At 37.7% G+C, this 26554-nt stretch overlaps 1 protein-coding gene across 1 annotated transcript; it reads left to right on the top strand.

Moving 5' to 3' along the window:
• The first annotated feature begins 666 nt into the window (after positions 1-666).
• Positions 667-26554, top strand: shroom1 (shroom family member 1). The gene is made up of 8 exons (XM_057360809.1): positions 667-788; positions 16896-19435; positions 19553-19605; positions 19801-20256; positions 20542-21060; positions 21685-21799; positions 22633-22905; positions 24031-26554. Exons 2-8 carry the CDS (start codon positions 17021-17023, stop codon positions 24283-24285), a joined length of 4086 nt encoding a protein of 1361 aa, XP_057216792.1. The 5' UTR covers positions 667-788; positions 16896-17020; the 3' UTR covers positions 24286-26554.

The following is a 26554-nucleotide window of genomic DNA, read 5'->3' as shown; positions in this document are numbered from 1 at the left end:
ATCTGGGCTCATACTAAAGTGTGAACTCTCTAATCATCATCACAAGTCTCTTGGCATTTAAATCTCACATAGTTTGGTCATGCATAGCATTACTGAAAGCAGTTCAAGCAGATTGCAGACTCTTAAAAACCGGTAGTCCCAAATCACAACGGGTTCTCCATTTTCTGCCAACCTGGAGTTTTGATTGACATTTGCTAATTCCCATTCAATCCAATAGTTTTGAGTGTTGATGGATTTTGAACATTGTTATAAAACGTACTTGATTCAAAACACTCAAATTGCCATTGGTTTATATTCTCATGACTGCTGTTAGATGAGAAAGTGTCACTCTGTTTGTTTCAGCTGAATTTAGTTTATATAACGTTAATGGCTTATTTACACAGAGCAAATCCAGTGTTTCTTCATTTCTATTCATATTTAACACACGTGACATCTGGATGAATGTTAAATAAAAATAGTATTATATTATTAATTACTCATATTTACTCTTTTCTGAGCCATGGCGGGCAGTTAAAAAGTATCAAACTATCCTATCTAGGTTTTTATATTACGAAACGGCCTTAAATGTTTTTCTAAACAGGGCCCACTATAACCCCGCCCTTCTTTCGCTGATTGGTCAGCTCATGTTTACGTCAGCACTCTGTAGTCACTAGTGAGTACAGAGGTGGCGGTGGCAGTGGTGAGGTTTTACACTGAGGACACAGAGATGTGTTTAAAACGCTCGTTTTGAGCTGTTGTTGAGTGAAACACACTTAAATCGTGCGGAATAAATTCTGACAAGCGTTCAGGTAAGCGGCTCTCGCATGTGTTTGTTTAAAGTGCTGCTATCGCTTTGTAAACCTGATAGTTTCGGTCACTGCAACAGGTGGATACGATGATGTCCCTCTATAGACAAAAAAATGTGTCGAGAGATTATATTTTACGTTAAGTTACTGTACGGTAGTTCTATTATAGCCTGTGAGGAGGAACTGGATGGGTTTTAATAAGACATACATGTCTTTGTTCTAACACTATTACACAATGGGACTCTTAATACTCAAGTGCATTATGTTTGGGGACTTTGTCCCACCAGGCAACGATGTAATCACGCAGAACAAATCTGACCATGAATAAAACTCGAAATATACTCGAAGATTAAACACGAAATAAATAAGAACTTTAAACCACAATGTATACATTTAGTATTTTTATTTATTAATAATACTTTACAAAAAGATCTAATTAAGATTAGTTAAGTGCATTAGCTAACAAAAACCAACAATGATCGATACACTTGTAAGTTAGTACAAAAACAGTTGTTCGTTGTTCTTGTTCGTTCATAGTGCATCATGTTAATGGGTACAACATTTGTTTTAAAAAAAAGGTATTTGTGCATGTTAAAATGGACATTTGCCAATATTAATAAATGTTGTTGAAGTATTTCCATTGTTTGTTTATGTTAACAAATAAAGTTAACTGATGGGCTAACGTTACCAGTTTATTTTTATATTCAATGTTTATCTGATATTGTCAGTATAATGCTTTAGAAAGGGCTGAAAAGATTGAGTTCGTTTGGGATTTTGGCATGCGATTCTGTCATAAGGTCTGTGTAACAAATATGTTGCATCACTGTCTTCTGTCGAATGATCATGGTGGAGTTGAATTATTCAACATGCCTTTGGCATAGTTATAATTGCAGGATGAATTTAGAATGGTGAAACGTGACAGTATAGCTATGCATTGTTCAGAGGAAACTAGACACGGGGTCCAGATGCTGAAACCCTATCATTCTGCTGGTGAAGACTCTGCCGCTCCATGAACTCAGTGGCACACATTGTAACAGAACAGATCACACAAATTCAACACAGTGCCCACCTTTTTGCATTTGTCACCAATGAGACACTCCTCCCAAATTCATAGAATGTATAAAACATTGTTTTGTATCATAATTGCGGTTCATTATCAACAAAATAGATAGATTCAGTGCTTCTGTTGAACAGATGACAGGTGCAATTATGCTAATAACCACTATACAATATCACCACCACTACGTGTATAACTCATGCTCGGAGAATCTCTCTCAGCTGCAGCCCTTTGAGTGAAGAGTGAAGACGAAGACCTTGCTCAAACTAATTGTTTGGGTGTTAGTTATTTTTACATATCAACAATGCAAACTGGTTTATCCAGGCTCACTATGACAAACCTGTTTGCTTCTCACACGAATCAACCTAGTTATTCTGAACTGCTGGCGTATTGTTGTGAGTTTAAAACGACAATGACAAGTAAATAATTTGTTCACGCTTTTTTGAATGCTAACATGCTAGCACGGATGGAATCTGTCGCATGGTTTTGTCAGTTGCATTACAAATGCGATTACGGGTGGGGCAGATGTTAGCCAGGCGTGAGGGTAAACCGATCTAGAGCAAAGTCACCTGAGCTCTTCTTGTAATGAATAGCTTCAAACAATTGTTAAGATGTACTTGAATGTTAATGAATGTATTGGACACTGTTTTCCTTATAATGAAAGTCCTCGTTTACTTGATTCTGTTCTTCCACATTTCTACTTTGACGTTTGTCTGAAGAAGGATAGTCAAACAGGATCATGTCAAGGTTAACATTCTTACCATTTTTGTTACATGGATTGTCCCAGTTGTTCATTTATGGAAATAGAGATCTTTCTATGATGATCTCACATGCAGCATGTGCTGGTAAAGAGCTGTATGGTTCTTTGTGGTTCTTATAAAACTGAAGAACCTACACAACTCTATTTCTCTGATATTCTGATTTTTAAATGTGGCTTGGGTCTCTTTTTTGGCTTTGTTACATTAATTTGATGATTTAGCTGGCACAAGTAATTCATCTATTGCAAATTTCACATGGAGGTTTTATACTTAGCATCAGGGCTTTAGCTAAGGGGGCGCAATTTGGAGTGTCAGCCCATGTGATGAGGGGGACTATTATGGTTCTCTATGCCATATTCTGCTCATGGGGCCCAAAAGAATATCATGTTGTCCCAGGCAGCACCATGAATTTTAAAAAACAAAGGCCCGGTTTAACAGACAATGCTTAAGGCTAGTCCTAGACTAACATGGATGTTTGACCTGTCTTAACTGAATATAACTTGCCCTGAAATTTCTTAAAATATATCAGTGCCATTGTTTTGTCACAAGATGAAGACCAGTAATGTATGCTTCTAAGGCATTTTTATAAAAGCGACATAAATATCTTAATTCCACAAAGGCATAGTCCTGGTTTAAGCTAAGCCGTGTCTGTGAAACCAGGCCAATCTTTCTTAAAATAAGAAATTATAGACTACTTGTTAAGTTAAGTGATATAAGTAGGCGCCTAAAATACGCCACTAACAAATATATATCTCAACTTATTGTTATTATTCAGCATTCTCAATCAATTGACCCACTTGTAATTCATCAAGTGAGAGAGTTGTGAATAACTAAAAAACAAAGAAGAAACCGTGTGATCGGAACGGCTAAACATCGGCTCCCCGGGAGAATTCCTGCAGAATGTGACGTATTTCTTCAGCTTCACTGAGTGCTCAAGCATGACAAAAGCTCACTGTAGGACAATGACACGTCTGACATTAATGTACTCGCTTGGATGCATTATGGGAAATCTGCTTAGGAAAATGCCTCTTTGTGACAAGTTAATAAAAAAGATTTCAGCCTCACCTAAGAATGTATGAGATAAGTTGTTACTACTCTCAATAGCTCAGTACAATAGCTCAATTATGCGTCTCCAGTAAAATGTCATTGTGTCTCATATAGGAGGTATTTACAGTATGCTGACGTGCAATATTTAAGATATTCGTCCAATGGCAAATGGTGAGCAGCAGCAACACAGGTGCTATTTCACGTTGACATTTTATCACTTTATCACTCGTTCTCTTGTTTCATTTCCTTCCTGCGTATCTCTCCTCTGCCCCCCCACTTCTAGTTTTTGTTATCCCTCTGCAGTTCCTGCACCTCTGAGTTGATGCCAGGTAGCAAAGTTCGCAAATGCTGAAACTGTGGCAATCTTTGTGTTTTGTTCAACAGGTGTGTTGTGGCCAGTGGCCACTTTTAACGATAAGGCTACAAAATAGTATAGAACTTGTGTGTAACTTAATTACTTAATTTATTTACAAATTACTTCATTTATTTCTAGTTAAAAACTTAATATTCTCTTGTCACGCTGTGTACATGACTTTTTCCTTTCTTATTACCGATACAGGTAGTTTTACACATTTAAAGAAATTTTACATCTATTAAAATATAATTCATTAATGTCTTATTATGTATGATTAATAAAAACTTGCTTGGGCATCATGGCTTCGCTTGTTTTTAGCAAAACATGCAAGATTGACAGTTTTAAATGGATTGCGGTAACGAGAATTTTTAAGGCCTTTTTATATATATGTTTAAAATTGTGTTAAACTGTCAGTAAAAGTTTTGAAATTAATGCCTTTAAACATGTCATACCTTGTTTTAAATGAACATAAAGGGAATTTGTTGATTCAAGTGATGTTTGACATCAAGATTTTGTGAGAATCACTAACCTTCTTTTCCTGCTAGTTTAATTTTATGCGAGATAATGGTTTATCTAATATAATTAGTAGTTCTTACTACAAAACGATGCACAATTTGTGTAATGCTTTGAAAAACAAAGGCATCGAATATCACAGTTTTTGAATCCGCGTACTTGCTTTAATGGCTCTTCTTTGTCATTTGTTGAAGTTAAGAACAGTTCTGAGAAGAAAATGATCACATACCTTCTATATTAAGGTTTTAATAGCTGCATTTATCTTAAAAGCCTTTGTGTTGAACTTCAAACATCCTATGCAGCGAAAAGGACCAGCAAGTATTAAAGCCAATCTTTTCAGGTTAGCACATCTTTGATGCCAAGATCCATGCATCTCAAAATCTCCAATTCTCAGAAAGCTTTTCAGATTTTATGCAGTGCAGGGGGAAAAAGTGCGGACAAACTATGTCTAAGAAGGGCAGGTCCCTGCATACAGAAGCTATGCCTGCAGCCTGACCAGTAATGGACAGCAAGGCAATGTAAACAACCCCCGGTCAGATCTGCCTAGATAATATTTCTCAAAGTTGTCAGCAAAAAAACTGTTTGTATCTCATCAACCAGAACCACTACTCACCATATCAGATTTTATAGGACACAGACTGTATGTGGTCTTTTCAGTTGATCATACAGTTGTCATTTGCAAGCCAAATTTCAGAGGTGCAAATGTCTTGCACAGTACCTGCTTTATTTTTGCTTGTAATAACTAAATGCTTGTTACTTTTTTATTTGTTGGTAGAAGCTGACCTAAAGCTAACAGCTATGCTTAGAATTGCATACTACCACAGTACTCTTACTATAAGAGCAGTATGCTGTATGGATACTGTGTACAGTAAACTGATTATCTTCATACGTAAAGAACCTACAGCCGCTACTACAGCTGTCCAAATGTGCAGGATACTTTGCACTGAATACTGTATCCCACAATGCAGTGTGCATGGCTTGACATTCCATTTATCAACCATGAATATTAATATTATTTCTTTTCTTGGCTAATTATTTGATCAGACTGCCAAAAAGGATTTTTACACAATATTCAAATCAAACAAAAATTATTTATTGGTAACTGAAATGAACTGGACACCATTTTCATAATTGTGCAATGAGGTCATGTGACAACAGTGAATACTACTGTTTTACATGTTTTGAAACAGTAAATGGCATGCTATTTACAGTATACACTGCACTTCTGAGCTTTCTGAGGCGGCATCAGGCGGTAAGATGGTATTTGTATTGTGCCGTCATTATGTAATACAAAACCTTTTGGTTTCAAATTATTTACATGGCATCAAGTTTGCCCTGTTCAATGATTGTCAACAATCTCAAGGTAATGGAAGCCATAAAGACTACTTTCTTTTCCTTTGGCAGGGACATTAGACGTCATCGCGCATATAAAGCTCACAAATAATGCAATATGGGCACAGATCTCTTAAAACGTAGATGCGAATTCAAATTTTAAGTAATTACTTATCCGGCAACGCATTTTTTTAAAAGTTTGAAAGAGTTGTCGGAGGCTTAGTGGTGGTGACGTTGATATCGAGAGACCTTAAGTTTAGTCTGTTTATAGCATAGTGTTAGCTTTTTAATTCGGCTTCAAAGGTAACAAATGTTGTGTTAATTTGTAAAGATTATCTTGATAGACAAAACTTGTAAACATCATAAACTTTGTTAATCACAGATCTTATTTTTTTGCAATCTTCCAAAAGTCTAAGGGAAAAATGCATAGGCTTTCGGTCGAGGGAACCAGCGTGGCGCTTACTTCAGGGTTAGCCTACAAAAATGCGTTATCTCTGAGGTACTGGATAAAGTCAGTTTTGGCTAACAAATAGAACTTTTCAAACGTTTCTAAACTGTAGAGACAAAACAAATAAGCAGGTGCAGTTACTTTGTGTGTCTGTGTTGTCATAATGAAATTAAAACCCCATATTTTTATGTGGATGGACCATAAAACATTGTCAGCTTTGTTACTAGTCAGCTGAAAAGTTACTGTGCTGATTTTGATTGACAGGTATCTGTCACCTGATAGCATCTCTACCTGGCATGTCCTCTCTGTGAATGTAATGTGAGATTTTCCACTGCCCAGATCAAGTTACTTGTCTGTTTTCCAACAGCGTTGCAAAAGCAGAAAAGTGCACCTGGCAGATTTTTGTCCTTAAGCTTTCAAGGATCTTAACAGGCCCAAATGTTTTGTAAAGTATTTGAGATTTACCTGGCACAGCATTTGGCATTGTCATAAGGTGACTTGCAGTATTTCTCTGGGTTTTCTTTGAGACAAGGCTTGCATATTATGTAAGGTAAAGGTAGAATAAAATGAAACTGCCCTGATGGCTGTAAACAAAATGCATTTGCACAGGCAAGCAAGTGCAATTCACATCGCTCTAGTGTTGTCACGATACTGGAATTTCTAACTTCGATTCAATACCTAAAAAAATATCGATATTCGATACCATTTTCGATACCACGGGGAATAAACTGCCATAGCAATAAGGCCCTAATAAGCAATAGCAATATAGGCCTTTTTAATTTTTATTTGAAGTTAAATTGAACAAGACTAGACAATGAGGTATATATTTTTACATTATTTATTAATTGTTAATCTAATGTTAATTTTACGAATACATTTACTATTTAAAATCAAAGTTGTATTTGTCAGTATTAATGGACCAGACCCTGTTGAAAAAACCAGCCTATGCTGGTTTGGTATGTTTTGATGCTGGTTTGCTGGTTTAAACTGTTCATGTGCTGGTTTAAGATGGTCATATGCTGATTTAAGATGGTTCTTAGCTGGTTTAAGATCAAACCAGCATCGATCAAAACATACCTTACCCAGCATATACTGGATTTTTCAACAGGGGAGCTTACATAAATGGTTGTATTTTTTAACTAACATTTAAAAGAGATTAATAAATACTTCAACAAATGTATTGCTCATTCATTGTTCGTTAATGTTAGTTAATAGCCTACATTTTTATTTGGCTAAATTGGCTTTTATTCACATAGGCCCATACTGTAATCATTGATCAGCGCACATATAGACAGAAACGCAAACTTAAACGCAAGAACTGTTGCAGAGACTCCGCACTGGACATCTTTCTAACATTAACAACTTTTAACCGGAGCGAATGAGACGAGTGGATGAAATCATTGAACAGCGCACACACATAGAGCGCTATGGTAAACACGGAAGTGCAAACGTGTATCACACGCGAGAACTGTTGCGGAGACTTTACCCGCACCAGCATTATTTCAAACATCAACTTAACCGGAGCGAACGAGACGAGTGGATGAAATCATTGATGAGCGCACATAAAGACAGAAACGCGTGCATTAAACATGAGAACTGTTGCGGAGACTCTGTACTAACATAAACAACATATAACCAGGGCGAATGAAACGAGTGGATAAAATTATTGATCAGCGCACATACATGGATCGCTATGGTAAACACGGGAAGCGTAACGAGCGTGCACCACGCCAGATGTGTTACTGAGACTGGCCATCTTTTCTAACATCAACACGATTTAACTGCCACAAACGAGTCAAGTATGTGAGAGGAGGCGGGGCTCTGTTGTTATGCGTTCACGTGCAGTGTGTTAACTCACTGTCGGAAAAGAGAAAGAGAGCGGGAACGCGCAGCTGATATCGATACGTGGGACATGGGTATTGGAACCGTTTCAGATTCTTCAGTATCGATACTTATCGAAATATCGATATTTTTGACAACACTACATCGCTCTGAATTACTTTTAAAGGTTTATAAAAATTTGTGTTCCATTAACTTACTTATGTATGACATTCTTTATACTGTTAAACACCAAATAAACGTATATTACGTATATACTGTAATATTATGTTACATTATAGACCGTTTCATCTGACGCGTGCGGTTTGTTTGGCTAGTATTTAATTTAATTTATGTTAATATTCATTTATAGTATTATTTTACTGTATAATAATAATAACGATTTGTTGAATTTTGTTGTATGTTATTTTTATTAAATAAACAATTTGTTTAATGGGTCCTGTAGTTTGGTCGCATTTAAACAAACCGTATGGTACATTGACATCTAGCGGTTGAGCTTGGTATCAGAGTCTAAATTCAATATATTGGAGAGACAAGTTTAGCCAAGTAACGTTTCTTCTCGGTTTCTTTTGATTGTAATCAGAAATAATCTACAGACCACTCTATTGTTTGTGAATGTGTACCGGGAGTTCAGTTGGTGTCACAAAAGTGTGCATGCGCAGTAACGTTTATTTATGTTGTTATGATGAAACCGTCTATACTGTAACCTGCTTTTGAACGACATATCGTTGTTTTTCTGTGCCACCTGCATCTTTAAACTGGTAATGCAGAAGACTGTTGTCAAACAGGTTTCCTGAATACTCCCTCCATTGGTTGAGCAAACAGGTAGTCCTGCCCCTAACTCGCTCCATTGGTTGAAGCATGTTGTTACGGTCGGTTGGTCAGGGAGCTAAACACAAACAGAGCAATGTTCTGAAAACGCTTTGGGATAAAATCAGCTTAGGTTATATCTGATTTTGAAGCTGTTGAAGTATTTTGATAAGCAAATACAGTAGCTGCACACTTGTGAACAGTTGTGAACAGCTCTGGTGAAAATCTGAATTTTCTCCGGCTTGACCTGTTTAAGCTTATCTTGCACATTCCATCCAGTCCCAATCACTTCATATCTGATAAGAAACCATTAAGAGTTCCTAGATGGCTAAAAGAAAATAGGAGCTTTACAACGTTTTGTAGGTCTTACTCGCCAACAGTACTCAGTGTTTGTTACAAGAGACTAATTTCATTTTAGTTCAATAGGCCTATAACCCTTTTGCATTGTCTAATGCTATTCTGAAATATGTAGAATTTATTATGGTATTATTGTGTTAATCTATTAATAGTTTTTTTTACTTTTCAGCCATTTGTACGAAATATAAGAAAATTTAAGAAGACAAAAATAATTGTATTCATCTGAAAGTAAGTGGATTTCGAAAAGTTTTTGTATGACAGGTTATTAAAAAGGAAAGACTGAGCAGTTTATTACAGCTTGGTGAAATCTTAGAAAGGCATTTCTTTAAAAATGCCTTCAGATGCGACAGAAGAGAAATATTCATCTTGCTATATGCATAGTTTTTATCTACATCCACGAATTTTAAACATGGTGCAAGGTGGAAACTTAAAGCCCGTATTCTTAAAGCTTCTAAGACTCCTCTAAGAAAGCTCTTAATTTAGCTTAAAAACTTCTACGCAGGAGTCTTCGCTTTAAAGCGATTCAGGACCAATCTGAGAGCAACTTTGAGCTAGGAAAAGACAAAGACTTTGTATATGATGTATGGCTATGTATGACACAGTCTTTTAAAGACTGTGATTGATTGGTTGGCCAAGAATGAAAAAAGGGCACTGTTAAGTATGGGGTCATTAGTTTGAAATTGCATAACTAACCTTTTTTCAGTTTTACCATACTCACGCACACATATATATACTATATATATGTGTGTGTGCGTGTGTATATACTGTACATATATTTTTCCATGCTGTTAATATCAACGTATTTGATCGAAAATGAACAGTGACACAACAGTAAGTTTCTGTAAGTGCTGTAATTGTTTGTGTGATCAGATTGTGACCGTTGTGACAGAACCAAATCATCTCTGCTGCATAGTTGCATTTCTCCAGTTGCCAAATATGTTAATATGATTACTTCTATTTCTGGTGCTATGGCATTTCTGCACTGTCTTGGAGATGTTAGCGTGTCTCTACTAGGATCGGTCACAAACATGAACCCTACACGATCTTATGTGTTGTGTCTTATTAAGTCACTGTCATTCAATTCAATTTAATATAGCGCTTTAACATTTTGCATTGCATCAAAGCAGCTGTACATGAAAACCAAAACCAAGCAAAAAAAAGTTGAACTTGGACATCCAAAAAACAATAATTCGTCCACTTTCTCTGCTGCTAAAGAAAATCTTCAACTCCTAAACTTTTTGACCTTAAGAGCTCTTTTAAGTGTTAAGATGCTTTATGAATTACTTACTTTTCTGTTATTTTAAGTGGAAATGCCCACATTTCTAAGAATTTTCTTAGAAATTTGTCACTAGGAGCAACTCTTTGTGCTAAGATTTTTAATGAATACGGGCCCAGGTTTCATCCGTGTGAATGATCAAGTCGTTTTTGTTCTCTCGATCACTGGATCTCGATGATCAAGAACCCCCCCATGTGATGTCATACAACTGTTAGATAATGGAAGGTCCCCTGAGAAAAGGTGAATTTCCTTATCCTGACACCTCTGTCCCTAAGGAACGCACCTTCCTCTAACTCTGTTTTCCTGCTTTTGTATTCTAATTGTGTTTAAAGGTAATGAAAAGAATATTATATCTTCCAGTATCCTTATCCTGGGTGACAATGGTTTCCTGCTTGAAGTTGGTCTTCATGGCCTAGCACATCATGAAATGTCTTTGAGACCTTGACAAGTATAATTAGGTCTTGTTGCTTCCTGGCTATTGTTGATAGCTAGTTTATACAGAGAGCTCCACGGGGTACATTTACCCTTTCTTATATGTAGGACATTTCCTTACTGATGGTTCTTCACATCCCTTTACTGTCTTTTGTTACAGGGGTTCATTCACCTTGTCGTGTTACCTCTGTGAGACAGTGTTAAGAATGTGTCGTAATTTGGCACAGACAATTCTGGTTAAAGTTCACTTCTTTCTGGCCGTTTCTGAAATGCCATGTTCTCTGAAATGGTCTTTTTCAAAAGTAGATTTACCCTCTTCAGCTCTACTTTGAATAATTTTGAAATCAGCCTTTTCTTTCTCTACTTTTGATAGAACATTATTGAATGAGATTCTTACAACGTTAGTGCTTTATGATGTTTAACATTCTATGAAGCTTGGATGTCAGACGGCTCTAGTTTACCTTTGAAATGGAAGACGGTGGAGACATTTTGCCACTATATTATTTGATGTCATTGCATTTTGGCCTACTTCCTGCCACCTTTTTGACTGATCTCCAGTGTTTCCAAAGGGCTGTGCTTATAAATGCCATCCTTTGGGGAGCGAATCATTTATAAGTTCATCACTTATTAATATAACTAATCACGGACTGTTTGGCTACAGATATGTGCAGATACAGTGACTTGTTTTTACTTTTCTAAGCAAATCAGTCTTACAGTACCAATAAACAAAAAAAAATTTGAAAAAAAAGAATTTGCTTGCGTCTTACAGCGCATGGAAGCGATGGAAGGTTTTGAGCTGTAGAATATGGGATAGAGACCTGTGGTTGCGGTTGAAATGCCTTAGCAACCGTCCTGAACATTCTTTTACACGCCTTCTGTTTCACTCACACTTGGTACAGTATAGTAAGTTCTGTTTGCTTGACCTCAATGTTACTTCAAGAGGAACGACTTTAGGATTTGGGTTTTTTCTTTCAGGCTCAGGAGTCTCATTTATAAAAGACACATACCATCATATTTGCTAAATATTTATTCAGTGTGCTGATTTATGATGTAAGGACAACACAGGATTGTTTTAATAAAGATGATTTAAAATAATGTATGGCTTGAAAAATACTACGCACTAAAACGGTTGAATGTTTTGTAGGGATGCACGATAAATTATCGGCATATCGATATCGGCCGATAAATGGTCATTTTTAATGTTATCGGTATTGGCCAATAATAAAATTGAGGCTGATATATTATAGCCGATAAATTATGAGTCATTTCCTCTGGTTGAACCACTTCAGCTGCACGCTATTCACCGTTAAAATCCAGTACAAGTACTGTCTTTCTGTCATGATCATTTACTTACTGCTATTAGCAAAACATTGTTGATGTAGTATGTAGATATTTATGAATGTGTAAATTATAGGAACAAAAACATATTGTTTGAAGCCGACTGCTGTCTGAATGCTTTCTGTCTTGAGACCTGTTAGACTCGTGGCTACTGAGAGCACCTTTCTGGGTTGCTCTGGAACAACATCTTTAATTTGTTAATTAAATAAACATTATACCAGAAAAGTTTAAAAGTTAAAGAATCTTTAATAAGTGTAAAGTAGGCTCGGTACATGATTTTCAGGGGAAAAATAGAATGTTCAGTCTCGGAAAACTTTATATTAATATTTAGGTACTGTATATCAGCAAATATATCTGTTATCGGCTTCCAGTGTTCAAGAATGATCGTTATCGGCCAAAATTTACATATTGGTGCATCCTTAATGTTTTGGAAAGAATCTAAGATTGCCTATACCCAACTTTACTATTAACATACCAGTGACCAATATTCATAATCAATGTATTTGAAGAACTTAACCCTCAAATGACTTTCCTGGAACATTGCCATATAGTGCAAACATTTTTGTAATAGATCGTGATCTTGCTTTATATACCATTCATAGTCTGGGTCATAACCGCTGAACTATATATGTACCGTATAATCCCAGACACCAGTCTCAACTACTGGGTCAGAATTGTACATAAATCTGTACTAGGTGGTGCTTGTTTATGACTGGCTCCAACTATAAGTCAACATAAAACTAATTTTAATTTAAAAATGTGATGTTTATGAGTGATAAGAAAAGCGTAGTGCATGAGTTTTAAATTTTAGGGAGGACTTAAAGACTTCAGAAATACAACGATGCCAAATAAATATAATATAATCTATCCTTCTGACCTCCAGTTTTTTGTGCATCCACACTTTTGGCATGTAACGTTTTTTGGGGGACCAAATATGGCCAAATGCATTACAAGTCTGTAAAGAGCAATTTGCAAGCAAATACATGGTGGCAAGAACAGAAGTGCCAGATAGATTGCCTGGATAGAACTGACATGCCACTTAATTTATCCACTTTTCTCCACCACAAAAATACACCTGAATATACCTGTTGTAATTATGACTTCCCAACTCATAAATATGAACTTTCCAGAAGCACCATTGGTCTGGTGGCAGAATGAAAAATGGAGGTCATGCTTAAAAACCAAGCACGTCCTATTTCCCTGTAAAGTCATTAAATTCCACCCAACGAGGTACCGAAATCTCCTTATCACGTTTAGGCGACCACAGTGCATTTGTTTGTGCTCCTGCTACACAAACACATTGCTCTCTTTTATTTGTTTTTCTGTGTCATGCAATGTGGATTGGTGGAGGAAAGTCCATACTGCACATATCAAACTGGCTATTTTGTTTTCTTCAATAATAATACATTTGACAAGACTTAATCCCTCGCATTGATTTCACAGAACCTGAGCATTTCCTGTTTTGAGGTCGTTACACACGTATGGGGTAAATCATGCATGCTTCTGTTCACAAGGGTTTATTTAACATAACCGTGATGCCATAATATGGCGAAAAAGATTTTAGATTTTGATAACTTCTTCAACACTTAATTATTCAATGGTTGTTGATAGTGATGCACCGAAATTTTGGCTGCTGAAAATGGAAGAATAGTCCGTAATAAAAGACGAAATATCTGATGGCCACACCTCTCCCTTCAGTGCTCGCGCACACTCAAGCTGTTATTAAAGGACGATCATGTAAGCGTATCAAAGGCTAGAAACTAATAAATGTAACAAGATAGGCTCAAAACCAGCGGACAGAAAATGACACGACTGTGCATGACCGGCTTTATTTTTCTTTATTGTCGGAGATCATGAGCATTGACTCGTGCGCATTTGACTATAACTTGACTCCTGATATGCATATAATAGTTCTAGTATAATTCTACAACTGCAATGTTTAGATGATTGGTAAAAAAGTTATATTTGATTGTGTTGCAATGACCAAGGAAAAATAATATATTTTGTATGGTTTTAAAATATGTTAGCCTTCATTTTTGTGGTTTAAGTGTGTGTAATTAATACAATTAAATAAAAACAATTTCAAAAAGTTTTTTAAAGTAATTTTTGCTTTCGGTATCGGTTTTCGGTCAAGTGTATCCTGAATTTTCGGTATCGGTTTTGGCCCAGATTTTTCATTTGGGTGCATCGCTAGTTGCTGAGGTAATCATGAGTAGTGGTGTTAATTGTTTGTAACCAGAATGAGTCTATTGTAAAGAGATCGCACCTAAACCATCATCACCTGCTCATTCACCGTTTCTGTTTTAGAACAAGCGTGTAGCAGGTGGATACTAGAGCAGGTCTGAGTACTTAAGGATAAGAATAGCTTGCTCTTGTTTGTCAAAGGCCTTTGTAAATTCGCACATTCAGATGTCAGGTGGGAGTGGCAGAAGCAATTACAACAGTGTTGTGTGTGCACCTGCAGGGGATTCCTCATTCTGAAGAAAATACATTAATCATGAACTTCTGCTGGGTTTCCATTTTTATATTGACAATTTCTTATTGCCTCTTATAAGCAAATGAGATCATTGTTTTCGTTGCACACTCTGATCACAGTTTGAGACATTGCTAATATCTCTAAAACTCTCAAACCAGAGTCTTTTAGCATGAGACTCGAGCAAAAGTTTCTATTTGCTCTCCATTTAATCTCATTACTGTCTAAGAGAAACCATGGAGATGTTAACAAGATCTCATTTGTGAGGTTTCTTTCCTAGTGGAGCACAATAACAGCGGCTCTACGTCAGTTCTATGTGTTCTACCAGCTCAAATGATTTTGAATGGGATAATGTGCTGGATGATGAAGTCTTTACAGTACCGAATAGAGGAGTGGTGGGGGTGGGTCGGCTCATCTCTGAGAGGGCCTGTGCTGAAAAGTCTGCCCCCCTTGCTTGGCATCTCTCCCTGTGCAGAAGACTCTGGGAATTAATGGCACCGGGGCCCTCTTTATTCTGTAGCCGGCCAGGAATGCAAGGTTTTTTTCATTCCTCAGACGCCATTATCAGCAGTGAAATATTCCCTCTGCGGCACCTATTGTTCACTTGTAGCGTGGACGTCACAGGCACGGAGGCCCTTCCTCCTGCCGTTTGTCTGAGGAGAGATTTGCTGCGCTGGGCTGGACAGCCAATCGGAGCAAAACTCCTCTCTGTTTTCCAGGATATGCCTGCAGAGAATTTGAAATACTTTAAGACTACAGCACTTTTCTCTCTTCTGGAATTGAGAGGGGATTTTCAAACTCTTACTTTGGTTAGAGAAACTTCTTCTTACTACTAGTAAAGTAGTGTACATCTTTTAACTCTAAACATTATTGTTCTTGTAAGATGCATGAAGAGGACAGAAAAATGGTGTCGTTTCCTATAGCTCTTGTGCATTTTGTCACTAGCTTGCATTGCCTTCCTTCCGCTCAGATGTTTCTCTGTGTTTGTGCCCAGATCACTTCCTCCACATAAACACCCATGTGTCTGTACTTCAATATGTAATCAGGACATAATGTTCTCATTACGTATCATTGAGTATCACTTGACTTATTTAATTGTTTGTTGTCAGGATTAGTATCTGAGATAACAAAGGCTCAAACTTGGCATGCTCATTTATGTCTTGTGCAGTTCTTCAAGCAAAGACCGTGCATGGACATATTCAGTCCCAACACTTTTTATTTCATCAGTGGTGGTTTCTCATCAGTGCATAATCCATCTAAAAGTTATCACATGATTACTTCTGAAATATTTCGCTGGTGGTTAAAATTGCATTCCTGGCATTTTTGATCACTTCCTCCTTATCCACCCTAATCCTCAGGACTTTCATTAGCATCGTTTTCATCGTTGATGGTTATACCTTTGCTCATTATTTTATATCTCTCTTACTTTGGTTTAAAACAACATTTTATTTCAGCAGTAAGCTGACATTACTTCAGTGGGGCTCTTCCTGAAATCAGTAGTATGCATTTCACCATCTGATGCATCGCTTTCCTCATTTTCTCAGCATATGAGCTTCCTTTAAAGATCTTTACAGTTTAAGTCACCTGGAGAGTGGGTTGGTAAATAGAGATCAAAGAAGAACTTTTAGTTGAAAGAACTGACTGAAGGCTCATATCAGATTTCTGCTTCAGAGTGCTGCACTGAAATAACCTGGCTGGAACAGTGTTCAAACACATTCTTTTAAAGTAAAAAACCTGTAATTCACACAGAATCAGGTAATGTCCGTATCAACATTTGCTGAAGCATTAACACATTGTATAGTAGTGACATTTTGCCATGTTTCAAACGCACTAAAGAAAAGATTATATTCTTTGGCAAACTCAAAAAATACTTTACTTAGTGTACATGTTATATTTGTAATTGCGAAACTATCTGTATTGGTACTTTCAGTCAACATTAAAATACAGCCATGCTGTAATTGTTTATTGATTGGCTCGCATTTTTAAAACAGCCAAATGCAGCTGGAGGTGTATTTGGTGTTCATTAAGACATTAGGTTAAACACCAGTGTTACAAATGTGTGTTTGTTCCCTTAGGTGGTGCCAGATTCCTGTGGCTTCTGTTCTGTGAATATAGTGAGAAGATGAAGAAATAACTTCAAAAGCCAAGTCTCTTATTCACTTCATTTCACGTGGGTCCATAAATCTGCTTCATAGTCCGGATGGATTCCTATCATTTCCACTTCGAGAGAATGAGTAATCTTGACCTGCACCCTCTAAGCCTTCCAGTCAGTCGTCTTTCACCAGCAAAGTCCAGTGGCAGTATTGATCAGTACACCCACCACCACAGCAAAGGGGACTCTGCCTATAGCTCATTCTCTGGCGGGTCTACAGTCCCTGATTACCCCTCTCCCTTTCTACTGGATGATCTACAGTCAAACAGCTTGCATTACACTGATTTGAAATATGCAAAAGCTAAATACAGCCCAACCTTTCTTGATTCGGATTCGAAGAGCATGGACCACCTTTACCGTTCCATGGAAGCCATCGCGCAACAAAGTTCAGCAGTTCCTACAAATTCCTTACCACCCCCACCACCTCCTGCCCGTCTGGACAGCTTTGAAACAACCAAGAACCTTGAAAATTCAAGGGCACGCCAGAGTCCTGAAGGACAGCTTGCTGACGTTTCTACTTCTCAGCAGTCTAGAAATGTGGAGCTCTGTGGTGTCCAGACTGAGCCTATCTATGGTTGTGGGTTTTCACAGCATTTTCAGAGAGATCAACCCAACCAAGGCCTTGTGGATAAGACGGTTGAGCCACAAAAACCGAATCGCCTGCCGCTACAAATCTGTCAGCCAGAGCATGTGCAGCAGTCTAGAAGTGGTCATTCCGAAACTCACCGGAAAAGGTCATATTCAGCTTATGGTCGCCCCTCTTTTGAGCAGCAATGCTATGTCAGCTCCTGCCATATGCCACAGAAATCCACCAGTGGGAGTGTTCACCACAAAGGCCCATTTTATTTCGTTACTGGTGTCTTCACGTCTCCTGAGTCTGGTGTCACGCAAGGGGACAGTGCAAGCATAGCAGACTCCAGTGAATGGTCATATATGGTTCAGCGTAGAAGACAAAGTTGTCCAGATGGTCCGAGTGGAAGACTGTTTTTCCAAGAAGAACTCAAATATAGCAATCATAATGACATTGTGGAGCCTAATAGCAAGGCAATTAATCCATCCTATAAGTCTAAACTGACCTCCCAAGGTGTGGAGGAGGTCATCATGAGCAAAGAAATTGAAAGACATCACTCCTCTAGCCATCCTATCTTCTACTGTGGTCCAGAAGAGAGTTCAGTTGGTAATATGATGACTCCTGCTTTGATTGAAGAACCCAAGACAAATGAACAGATGACAAGTATTTTGAGACAGCCCCAAGTGGATGTTCCAAATGAGAAGATCAGCAAGGAGACCACTCCACTTTTATATCACCTTACAGGAGCCAACAGGGCATCATGTACCAACAAGCTCAAAAACAAAAATGACTGTGGGTTGGGGAGCAAAATTCCAGAGTGTGACAAAGATAAGCAGAAGGCAGGAAGAGATGGGCAAATCTCTCCTAGCAGTGAACATCAACAGAGCGCAATATGTACAGAACAACCACCTGATTTTCCATACCTCTGTGGTACCTTAGATGATTCCTATAAAAAGTATTACAAAGAGAAACTGAAAGATGCCCAATCCAAGGTTTTGAGGGAGACTTCATTTAAAAGGAGAGATCTGCAACTGTCTTGGCCCCACAGAATCAAGCAGCAGCCAGACAAAAAGCTTTCTGTTGTACCTACCAGTCCTCTATCACAAAATATGCAGCCCAGCTTAGACAAGTTCACTCACCAACTACACAAGCATCAACTTATGGAAAAAGAAAACGTGAAGCATGAACCTGACCTGAGTCAGGAGATTGAGAAAATAATTGAAAAGGAAAAGCCACAGAATATTGCTCAGCCACAGGTTCCTCGGGTGGGGTGTCGGAAGCGTTTGACAGCGGATCAGAAAAAGCTGTCTCACTCTGAGCCTGAGAAGCTACACCAGCTGGCAGATGAACCCACTCACATGACCTGCCGCTCTCTTGGAAATGAAGGTGAAGGTCTTCTCTCAGAGGGTGATCATGGTCTAGTGGCTGCAAGGAAAAAGATGTTCGAAACACGGGGACGTGCCATGTCTGCCTCCAACTTCTCCAAATCATCTCTGAAGAACCTTCAGCAAAAAGCCTTGGCTGCATACATGGAGCGTAAAACTGGTCAAAAAGTTGCTGAGCCTCAGCAGCATGTTCCGCAAGTTCCCAGTCACAGAAATTCAACTGCAGGAAGACTGTTTGACTCTGGCTCTAGATATAATTCAAGCATCGCTGGCTCCAAGAAGCTCCACAGGCCTCTCTCTGCTGGTCGAATTCTTGATTCAGTGTCAAGTTCTGTTAAATACGCTCAGTTCGTAAATGCTCAGCCCCACAGCCACTCGAGGCAGTCCAGCTGGAGGGAGGAGTCCACTAAAGCAGGAAAGTCTTCCTCTGCAGAAAATCTCTTGGACCAGCTGGAACAACTCGAGTTTTTCCGAGCTCGCAGCACCTCGACTCCTTATCCTTTGCAGGTATATTTTAACAATGTTCATAAAAGTTTCAATTCACTGGTGTTTTACACTGCAGTGTCACCACCTGCATTGTGCTTTTCATATATCGATCTATTAGCATCATTTTTTGTTCCGTAGGTTCCAAAGTATTCAGATGAATTTTCAACCATTCGTAATGAGGACATTTCAAGGTAACATGTTATTGAGGATAAGAGTAGTAGTAAGGGTTTGTTCAAATTCTTAACCCAAACTGCTCAACTTTACTAATGTTACTAGCAACTTTGGTTTTTATCTTAGTTTTTCTTTTTAAAAGAATGGGATCTTAAATCGAAATTATAAATTTATTATACGTTTATTTATACAATTATACATTTATTTGTTTTCAGTGCTCACAGTAAGGTAGAAGGAGATACAGTAGTGTATCACAGTCATACGGTATCGGAACCTGATGACCGGCGGGCACGAAGGATTGCTCCAAGAGGAAAATCTATGGAGGAACTTAGTGTCTCGAAGACCTCAAAGCCTGAAGTTCTCAGCAAAAGCTCAGAGCAGCTTGACCAACTGCAGAGAAAGCAGGCCGTGTCTGGTAAAGATAAAAGAACAGTGTCATTCCTTGCTGAAGGAACTCACACAGAGAAATCGAAATTCAGCTCTGGAGAACACACAAATAACTCTCAGGCAGGCCCTGAGAGGCAGCACTTAACCAGTTCTGTAAAGCATGTATACCCCCATGAGGATAAAATCCAAATGGCACCATACAGCGATGGATCTACAAATGGAGATGACACGGTTATGTCTGTTCATTCCACTGAAGCAGATGAGATCACTTTGGAAACTGGAAGGTAAATCCCAATCCATTTTTGCGTATGTATTTACATAGTTTAGGCTTATTGGCTAGTGCACACTACACAGCTATCTGTGTTTTGGTTCAGGTGTGCATATTACACAGCTGACTGCAGACTAGGTATTTTAATTACATCTTACCAAAGATACCAAAACTCACACTTAAAGCAACATGATATTCGATTCAACCATAAAATGATCCAAAACATCAAAGCAAATGGGCTGGAGAATACGTTTTGTCTTGATTGTCTTGATTTTAATTTATGTATTTTTGTGTATTGCAGCAAAGAGCAAAACACTTCTTGTCAGTATGTCTCTAATCAGGATATTTCCCTCAGTCATGGAATCACAGCAGTTCCCAATCTATGGACCTCCACACCTGAGATAAATGAGACAAGCAATCGGCCATCTTCTGAAACAACTGTTGTTGAACCCCAAAATACACTTCCTACTCCATGTAGTGAGAGAGAACCCACTCCAACATTTCCTGACATTCAGGATGTAGAGTCGAGCCAGATATCTCCAGTCAACAGGGAACAAGACGGGAATGAAAAGGAGGAGGATGGACCTCTTGTGATTGAAAACAAGGTGCCAGAAGGGAACGGTCCGAAGCAGAAACTAGAGTGGGAGGTGCTGGTTCAGGAGGTGGTTTCAGCTGACCAATCATTAGCTTGCACTCTTTATCCTATAGCCAATCGAAAGACCGCGCTCATGCTGATGGAGCAGTTGTTGTCTGAGGATACTCTTCTAATGGAGGAACACTACAAGAAGAAACAGGAGCAGAAAGTTAATCATCCAGACAGGTGACTACTTCACATTTGTCAAACATGCACATGAAGTACAACTTTTCTGACCCTTTTTCTAGCTTTTAAATATGCGTGTTATTAAAATTAATGTATTTTTATTGTCGACTTTGCTAAGATGCGTTCCTTTTAAGATATAACAGGCACATTTCTTTATTTTACAAAGTGTAATAATCTCAGAATGCATTGCCATTAGCTCTGTAAAAAAAATGTCAAGGATTGTGTAAGACGTCACAGAGATCATTCAACAATAAAAATGTTTTTATATAAGTGGTTTAATTCCATTAAATTTCACTGTGCTGTTATACTCAGTACTTCTGTGTGTTGTGCTTACCTGAGTGTTGAGTTATTAGCTTAGCAACATGCTAATGTCCAATTCTGTTGCCATGAATAGCGAGTTGCCTAAAATGTTGTATTTTGTAACCGAGCTAATGTGTATTTTTGATTGATACGCTGATAGTCACGCTTCACTGAAGTGTAATGCACGGTTTATGTAATGTTTAATGTAAACATGTTTTTGGTAGTAACATTAAGCATACTTATAAATCATAAGATCATAAGAGCTATGTGTGTATTTGTGATGCAAGTAAATTTTCTGTTTTTGTCAAAATTTCTTTTTAAAAGCACTGAGACGCTTGCAGAAGACAAACCATTGAAATCTCCCTCATATCTGAACAATGAAGCTGCTCCCACAAACCAAAAAGCCTGCAACACTGAAACAGATGTCACAGAAATAAAGGTACTACTAAGCAGCCTTGCTTTTGAACACATTTTCTATGGTCATTTCCAAAAATCCTTATTAATGATTGATGGGCCACACAAAACATCTCAGAGATGAGCACATTTGCAATAATAATAATTTAAATTGAATAAAATAAAGGAACAAGACTGTGTACTTAAAATTGGTTCTGAGTAAATGAATTACTTATCCCATGATGCATTGCAAAGTATCCTTATAAAGTTACCATGATATAAAACATTTGACCTACAGCCGTGGACAAAAATCAGGCTTTTCCATCATATATTCATTTTTGAACTGATACTAAAATATATGTTGTTAAACATGACTTTGAACTTGTTTTCTTTGCAGTATTCAAGGTCTGCAAACATTGCATCTTTTTTGTTATTTTGACCAGTTTATCCCCGTTTCAATGTTCTGCAAATAAATGCTAATAAAAACAATATTTTCATTTGGAATTTTGGAAAACTGTTGTCACAGAATTTAATTTCACTTGGAATGCTTCATGGGACTGTGGGCAGTTGAGTTATTCTGAGGATTTCTCTTTAGAAAATTTGTGTAGTGTAGTTCTATATAGGAAGTTTGGTTATTTTGGGCTTTTTTAATGAAATTATATATTTGGATACAGAATACTATACTGAATTGTTCCTCCAATGTTCAATAGTTAAAAATAAGTTTCTGTTTGGAGGATATTAACAAGATTACTTGACTCTTGTAACTTACATTACCCAATGTGACTACAATTACTACAATTACTATCATAACATAAATATTTTTGGTTTATAACAACAGACGTCTTGTTTGTGTCTCTTCTTGCACCCTCTCACATATAGAGAAAGCTAATAGCACACATAGAGGAGCGTTTGACATCTCTGCAGGAAGTTCGCTCCACCATTCGAGCCGAGGAAAAGGACAATGGGAAACGAGGCGATGCTATAAAGACTCTTGTACGAGAGCGCTGTTTGCCAGCTGAGCTGGAGCGCTACAGACAGTTTATTGGAGACCTGGAGCGGGTTATCAGCCTGCTGCTCTGCCTGTCAGCCCGCCTGGCCCGCGTACAGAACGCCCTCAGCACTGTGGACGACACCATGGACACTGAGGAGAAAGTGAGTTATCAAGTGTTTCATTAGGTAGAGTGTGGTATAATGTGTCACCCTCATCAATATTGACAAAAGAAAGGGCATCATCATATACAGCTGCCTATTTTTCAAATGTAGACTTATTTACATTTTTATGCATTTGTAAGACGGTTTTATCCAAAGCGATTTGCATTGCATTGTACTATACATTTGCTTCTGACTATGTGCAATCCCCTGGGATCGCACCCATGACCTTGGCGTTGCTAGCGCCATGCTCTAACCACTGAGCCACAGGAAAGCTTATGATTATTATTTTTGATAAGAATTAGTTATTAATTTCTAAAATGATAGATGTGGGGTAAATTGCTTTGTCAAGTGCAGGACATATAATAGTACGAATACGATTACAGATACGTTTACTGCATTCAGATATGGCAAGCAAAATTGTATAATAGGATTGTGCATTAGAATTTTTTATCATTTTTCAAATATGCAAATGATTTACAACTGTTCAACTTGGCCCTTAACAAAAGTGGCACAGCTTAAGCCACGCTTTCCTGTTGTATCGTACGTCAGTATTCAGCTGATGCCAAACCTTCAAATTCATAAATGATCCAGGTATGTTAGGTGTGTCTTTGTTTAAGTAACTAGTGTGAAAACAAGGAGGGGCCCGAATTGTTTAACATTTTTCTTGTGTACTAAAGGTTTTTGTGTGTGGGAAAGGAACATGTCTGTCCGTTCTTTTTTTAGAAATTGCTTTGTGTTTTTAAAATGAACAGTGTGAAGATGAGAGCCAGCTTTATTTCCTTAAGTCTGGTCATGTGTTCAGATAAGTTGCTGGTATCAACACTGCATGACCGAAACTGCACTGTAGTTTCGATGGGTTTTGCGATTGCACTGCCCTCTTGTGGAAGCTATTTGAACATCAACAATGCCTTTGTGAAGAACATCATACTTAAATTATTCATATGCGGTTATTAATATCCTAAATTCAACACATTTTATTTGTTTGTTAGTAGTCATTTTGCAGATATTCAGTATTGTGCTTATGAAAGGTCAAAGACACCTGGCAAAGTCAAGTGTTCACAACTGAAAGCAAAATAACTCCTGTTTTTGATGCGTCAACAATATACTGCTTTCCTCAATTTACAGCAATCATTGGACAACCGCCACCGTCTGCTGTGCAAACAGAGGGATGATGCCAAAGACTTAAAGGACAACCTGGACCGCCGGGAGCGCGTGGTCTCCGCCTTCCTTTCCAAGCAGCTGACGGACACACAGCTCCAGGAGTACCGCCGTTTCGTCCAGACCAAGGCATCCCTGCTCATTCGTCTGAAGGACCTCGATGAGAAGCAGCGTCTGGGAGAGGAACAGATCGAGGCTTTACTGACCAGTATACCTCGATGAAAAGAGGTCCAGTTCCTCCTCAGACCTGCAGAAATTCTGAAGTAGAGATCCCCAGATTCCCGTTGTAAATCACAGGGTCATGCTGGTTTATTACATGGGTCTGTAATGCCTAAAGGTGCCTTTTAAGCATGAGCACGTGTTCTGCGGGGACGTTTCTCTGTTATTTGTAGTTACGCTATGCTGCAGATTATATTAAGAGGACTTTCTAAACCTTTAAGAGAGCTTTAAGAGGCCAGGTATGGTTTATTGTGAGCTTAAAGTGGATAAATATGCCCTTTCAGGTGTATTTGTTTGTTTGTTACTTACAGAGCACTCTAAGACAATGACCAAAAAGAAAGAAAAAGCACTTTCGATACTAAACTGCACATACTTATTAGGAACAGTTCACACTATTGTAATCCTTACCCTGTGTTTATTCAGGACTTGATTGTTTTTATGTGGCATTTGATTATGTAACATAGTGTAGCTTTTTATCTGTCCAGTAATTTCATTTGACAGTATCATGTTGAATATATTTAATGATAAAGTACTGAATTTTATTCTGTTCTTAACTTTCCTATAAAGTTGCATTTGGTGTTGAACCTTTTGAATGACTGGGGTGTATTGTACATTTATTTTATTTAAGTGCCATCATACACTTGTGTACTGAGACTGTGACACATCTTTGTCTGTTCTCTGGCAAATGTTACAACAACTTGTGCTATAATGTTGATTGTAGCTGAAATGCAGATGGAATGTTCTCTTTACTGTGGTAAAATGACTGTACTCCATGTTCTCAGATGGCTTTTTGCTCTTATAAAGTGTCGGGCAATAGCAAGCACTGGTGTTCAGTTAATAGATGCATTTATTAATATTCAAATTTACCAAATCAAAGTTTATTTGCAAAGCTGTTTTCAATAACTTGGTGCGTGAATAACTACCAACCAAAAGTTTGTACCATTAAATGAATCTTTTTTTCTAACTATTTTTTTTTAATACCTTTCAAATCTTAGGATATAAAGGTTTATGCCTACATACCTGTATTAATTTCTTTACAACACAAAAAGTTCAAAATGGAATTGAAATTTATTTCAGTTTTAGACCTGATAGAATTAAAGGAACAACTAGTTGTAATTTCCTTTTCTTCTTTATAGTATGCATCCCAGATGCTTTTTAAACCTTAAAGTTGGTGAGAGAGTGGTCTTTATGCATTACAGAGTTGTAATGCAGGCAAAGGATGACTACTTTAAAGAAGCTAAAATATAAGAGTTATAATTTGTTTTAAAGTTTTTCCTCTTTATAATGTCTATGCTGCCATGTGTGTCAATACAGTTTTGATGACATAAGTATACTAAAAAATGTAATATATTTATAATTATGAATGAGTAGGTGTCCAAACTTATGATAGTATGGTAGTGATACTTTGATAACATTTTACTTCAAACATTGGCGGCTCTTATCATTTTTTAAAAGATTTTATTTAATGTTGTTTCTTTTGCACAGTCGGATTTTACAATTCATTCAGACTACATGCTTGGCTATAAATGCATTTAACTGTTTTTAAAAACCCATATAATGGAGCTACTTATTTTATCATCCTTTATGTCTGTCTATTACAAATACATGTTTTTGATACAGTTTCACTTTCTGAAACCTCCCAGACCAGCTTCAAAATGGTTTTAAATGATATGAATAGGTTAAGTTTGAAAAATCAGCCTACCAAAATTAGCATGAAAAGAAACTTCGAACCCCTCCAGCTCCACATTTTTTAAACGTTTCCGGGGGAATATAATTTGTCTTGGCCTTTGTACGGAGTGCGGCCTCTTTTCAGGGTTATGTGAGTTTTTTCTGTCAGAAGTCCATGTTTATATGGCCTAAAAATTCCTAAGTCATGTGAAAGACCCAGTTATCCACACAAACAGCTCCCAACAACAACACAGACAAACTATTTCCTGTTGTGTATATACAGTATACAAGTATACCACCGTCGTTCCATTTGATCTGGCACTGAGCAGTCAGATTGTGTTTCTTTAAGAACTGCTGAATGTGGATTGTAAAAGGGTTGGGACTGTATGCTCTTTGAGACTCATCCATCAAACTCACTGTAAATGAAAGCTTGAGTGTGCTGTGAATGTTTATGGTGAGTATTGTGTGTCTGGACCATGTTGTGTTGCTGCCCTCTAGTGGTTTTGCAGTGTATACTTTGTCTTGGATCTTTCCAATTCATTTGTTATGTGGATTGCAGAATTTCTATTACTTTTGTTATAATGTGAATAAAGCAACTAAATGA

The sequence above is a fragment of the Triplophysa rosa genome, linkage group LG19 (assembly GCF_024868665.1).
Source record: "Triplophysa rosa linkage group LG19, Trosa_1v2, whole genome shotgun sequence".
Taxonomy (NCBI): domain Eukaryota; kingdom Metazoa; phylum Chordata; class Actinopteri; order Cypriniformes; family Nemacheilidae; genus Triplophysa; species Triplophysa rosa.
Note: the sequence above shows the minus strand (reverse complement) of the source record. Positions and strands in the feature narration are given on the sequence as shown.

Coding starts and splice junctions, on each gene's coding strand:
- shroom1 (XM_057360809.1), top strand. CDS start 17,021: ATGGATTCCTATCATTTCCACTTCGAGAGAATGAGTAATCTTGACCTG. Junction 21,061..21,684: donor AAAGTTAATCATCCAGACAG/GTGACTACTTCA, acceptor TCTTTTTAAAAG/CACTGAGACGCTTGCAGAAG. Junction 21,800..22,632: donor CAGATGTCACAGAAATAAAG/GTACTACTAAGC, acceptor TCTCACATATAG/AGAAAGCTAATAGCACACAT.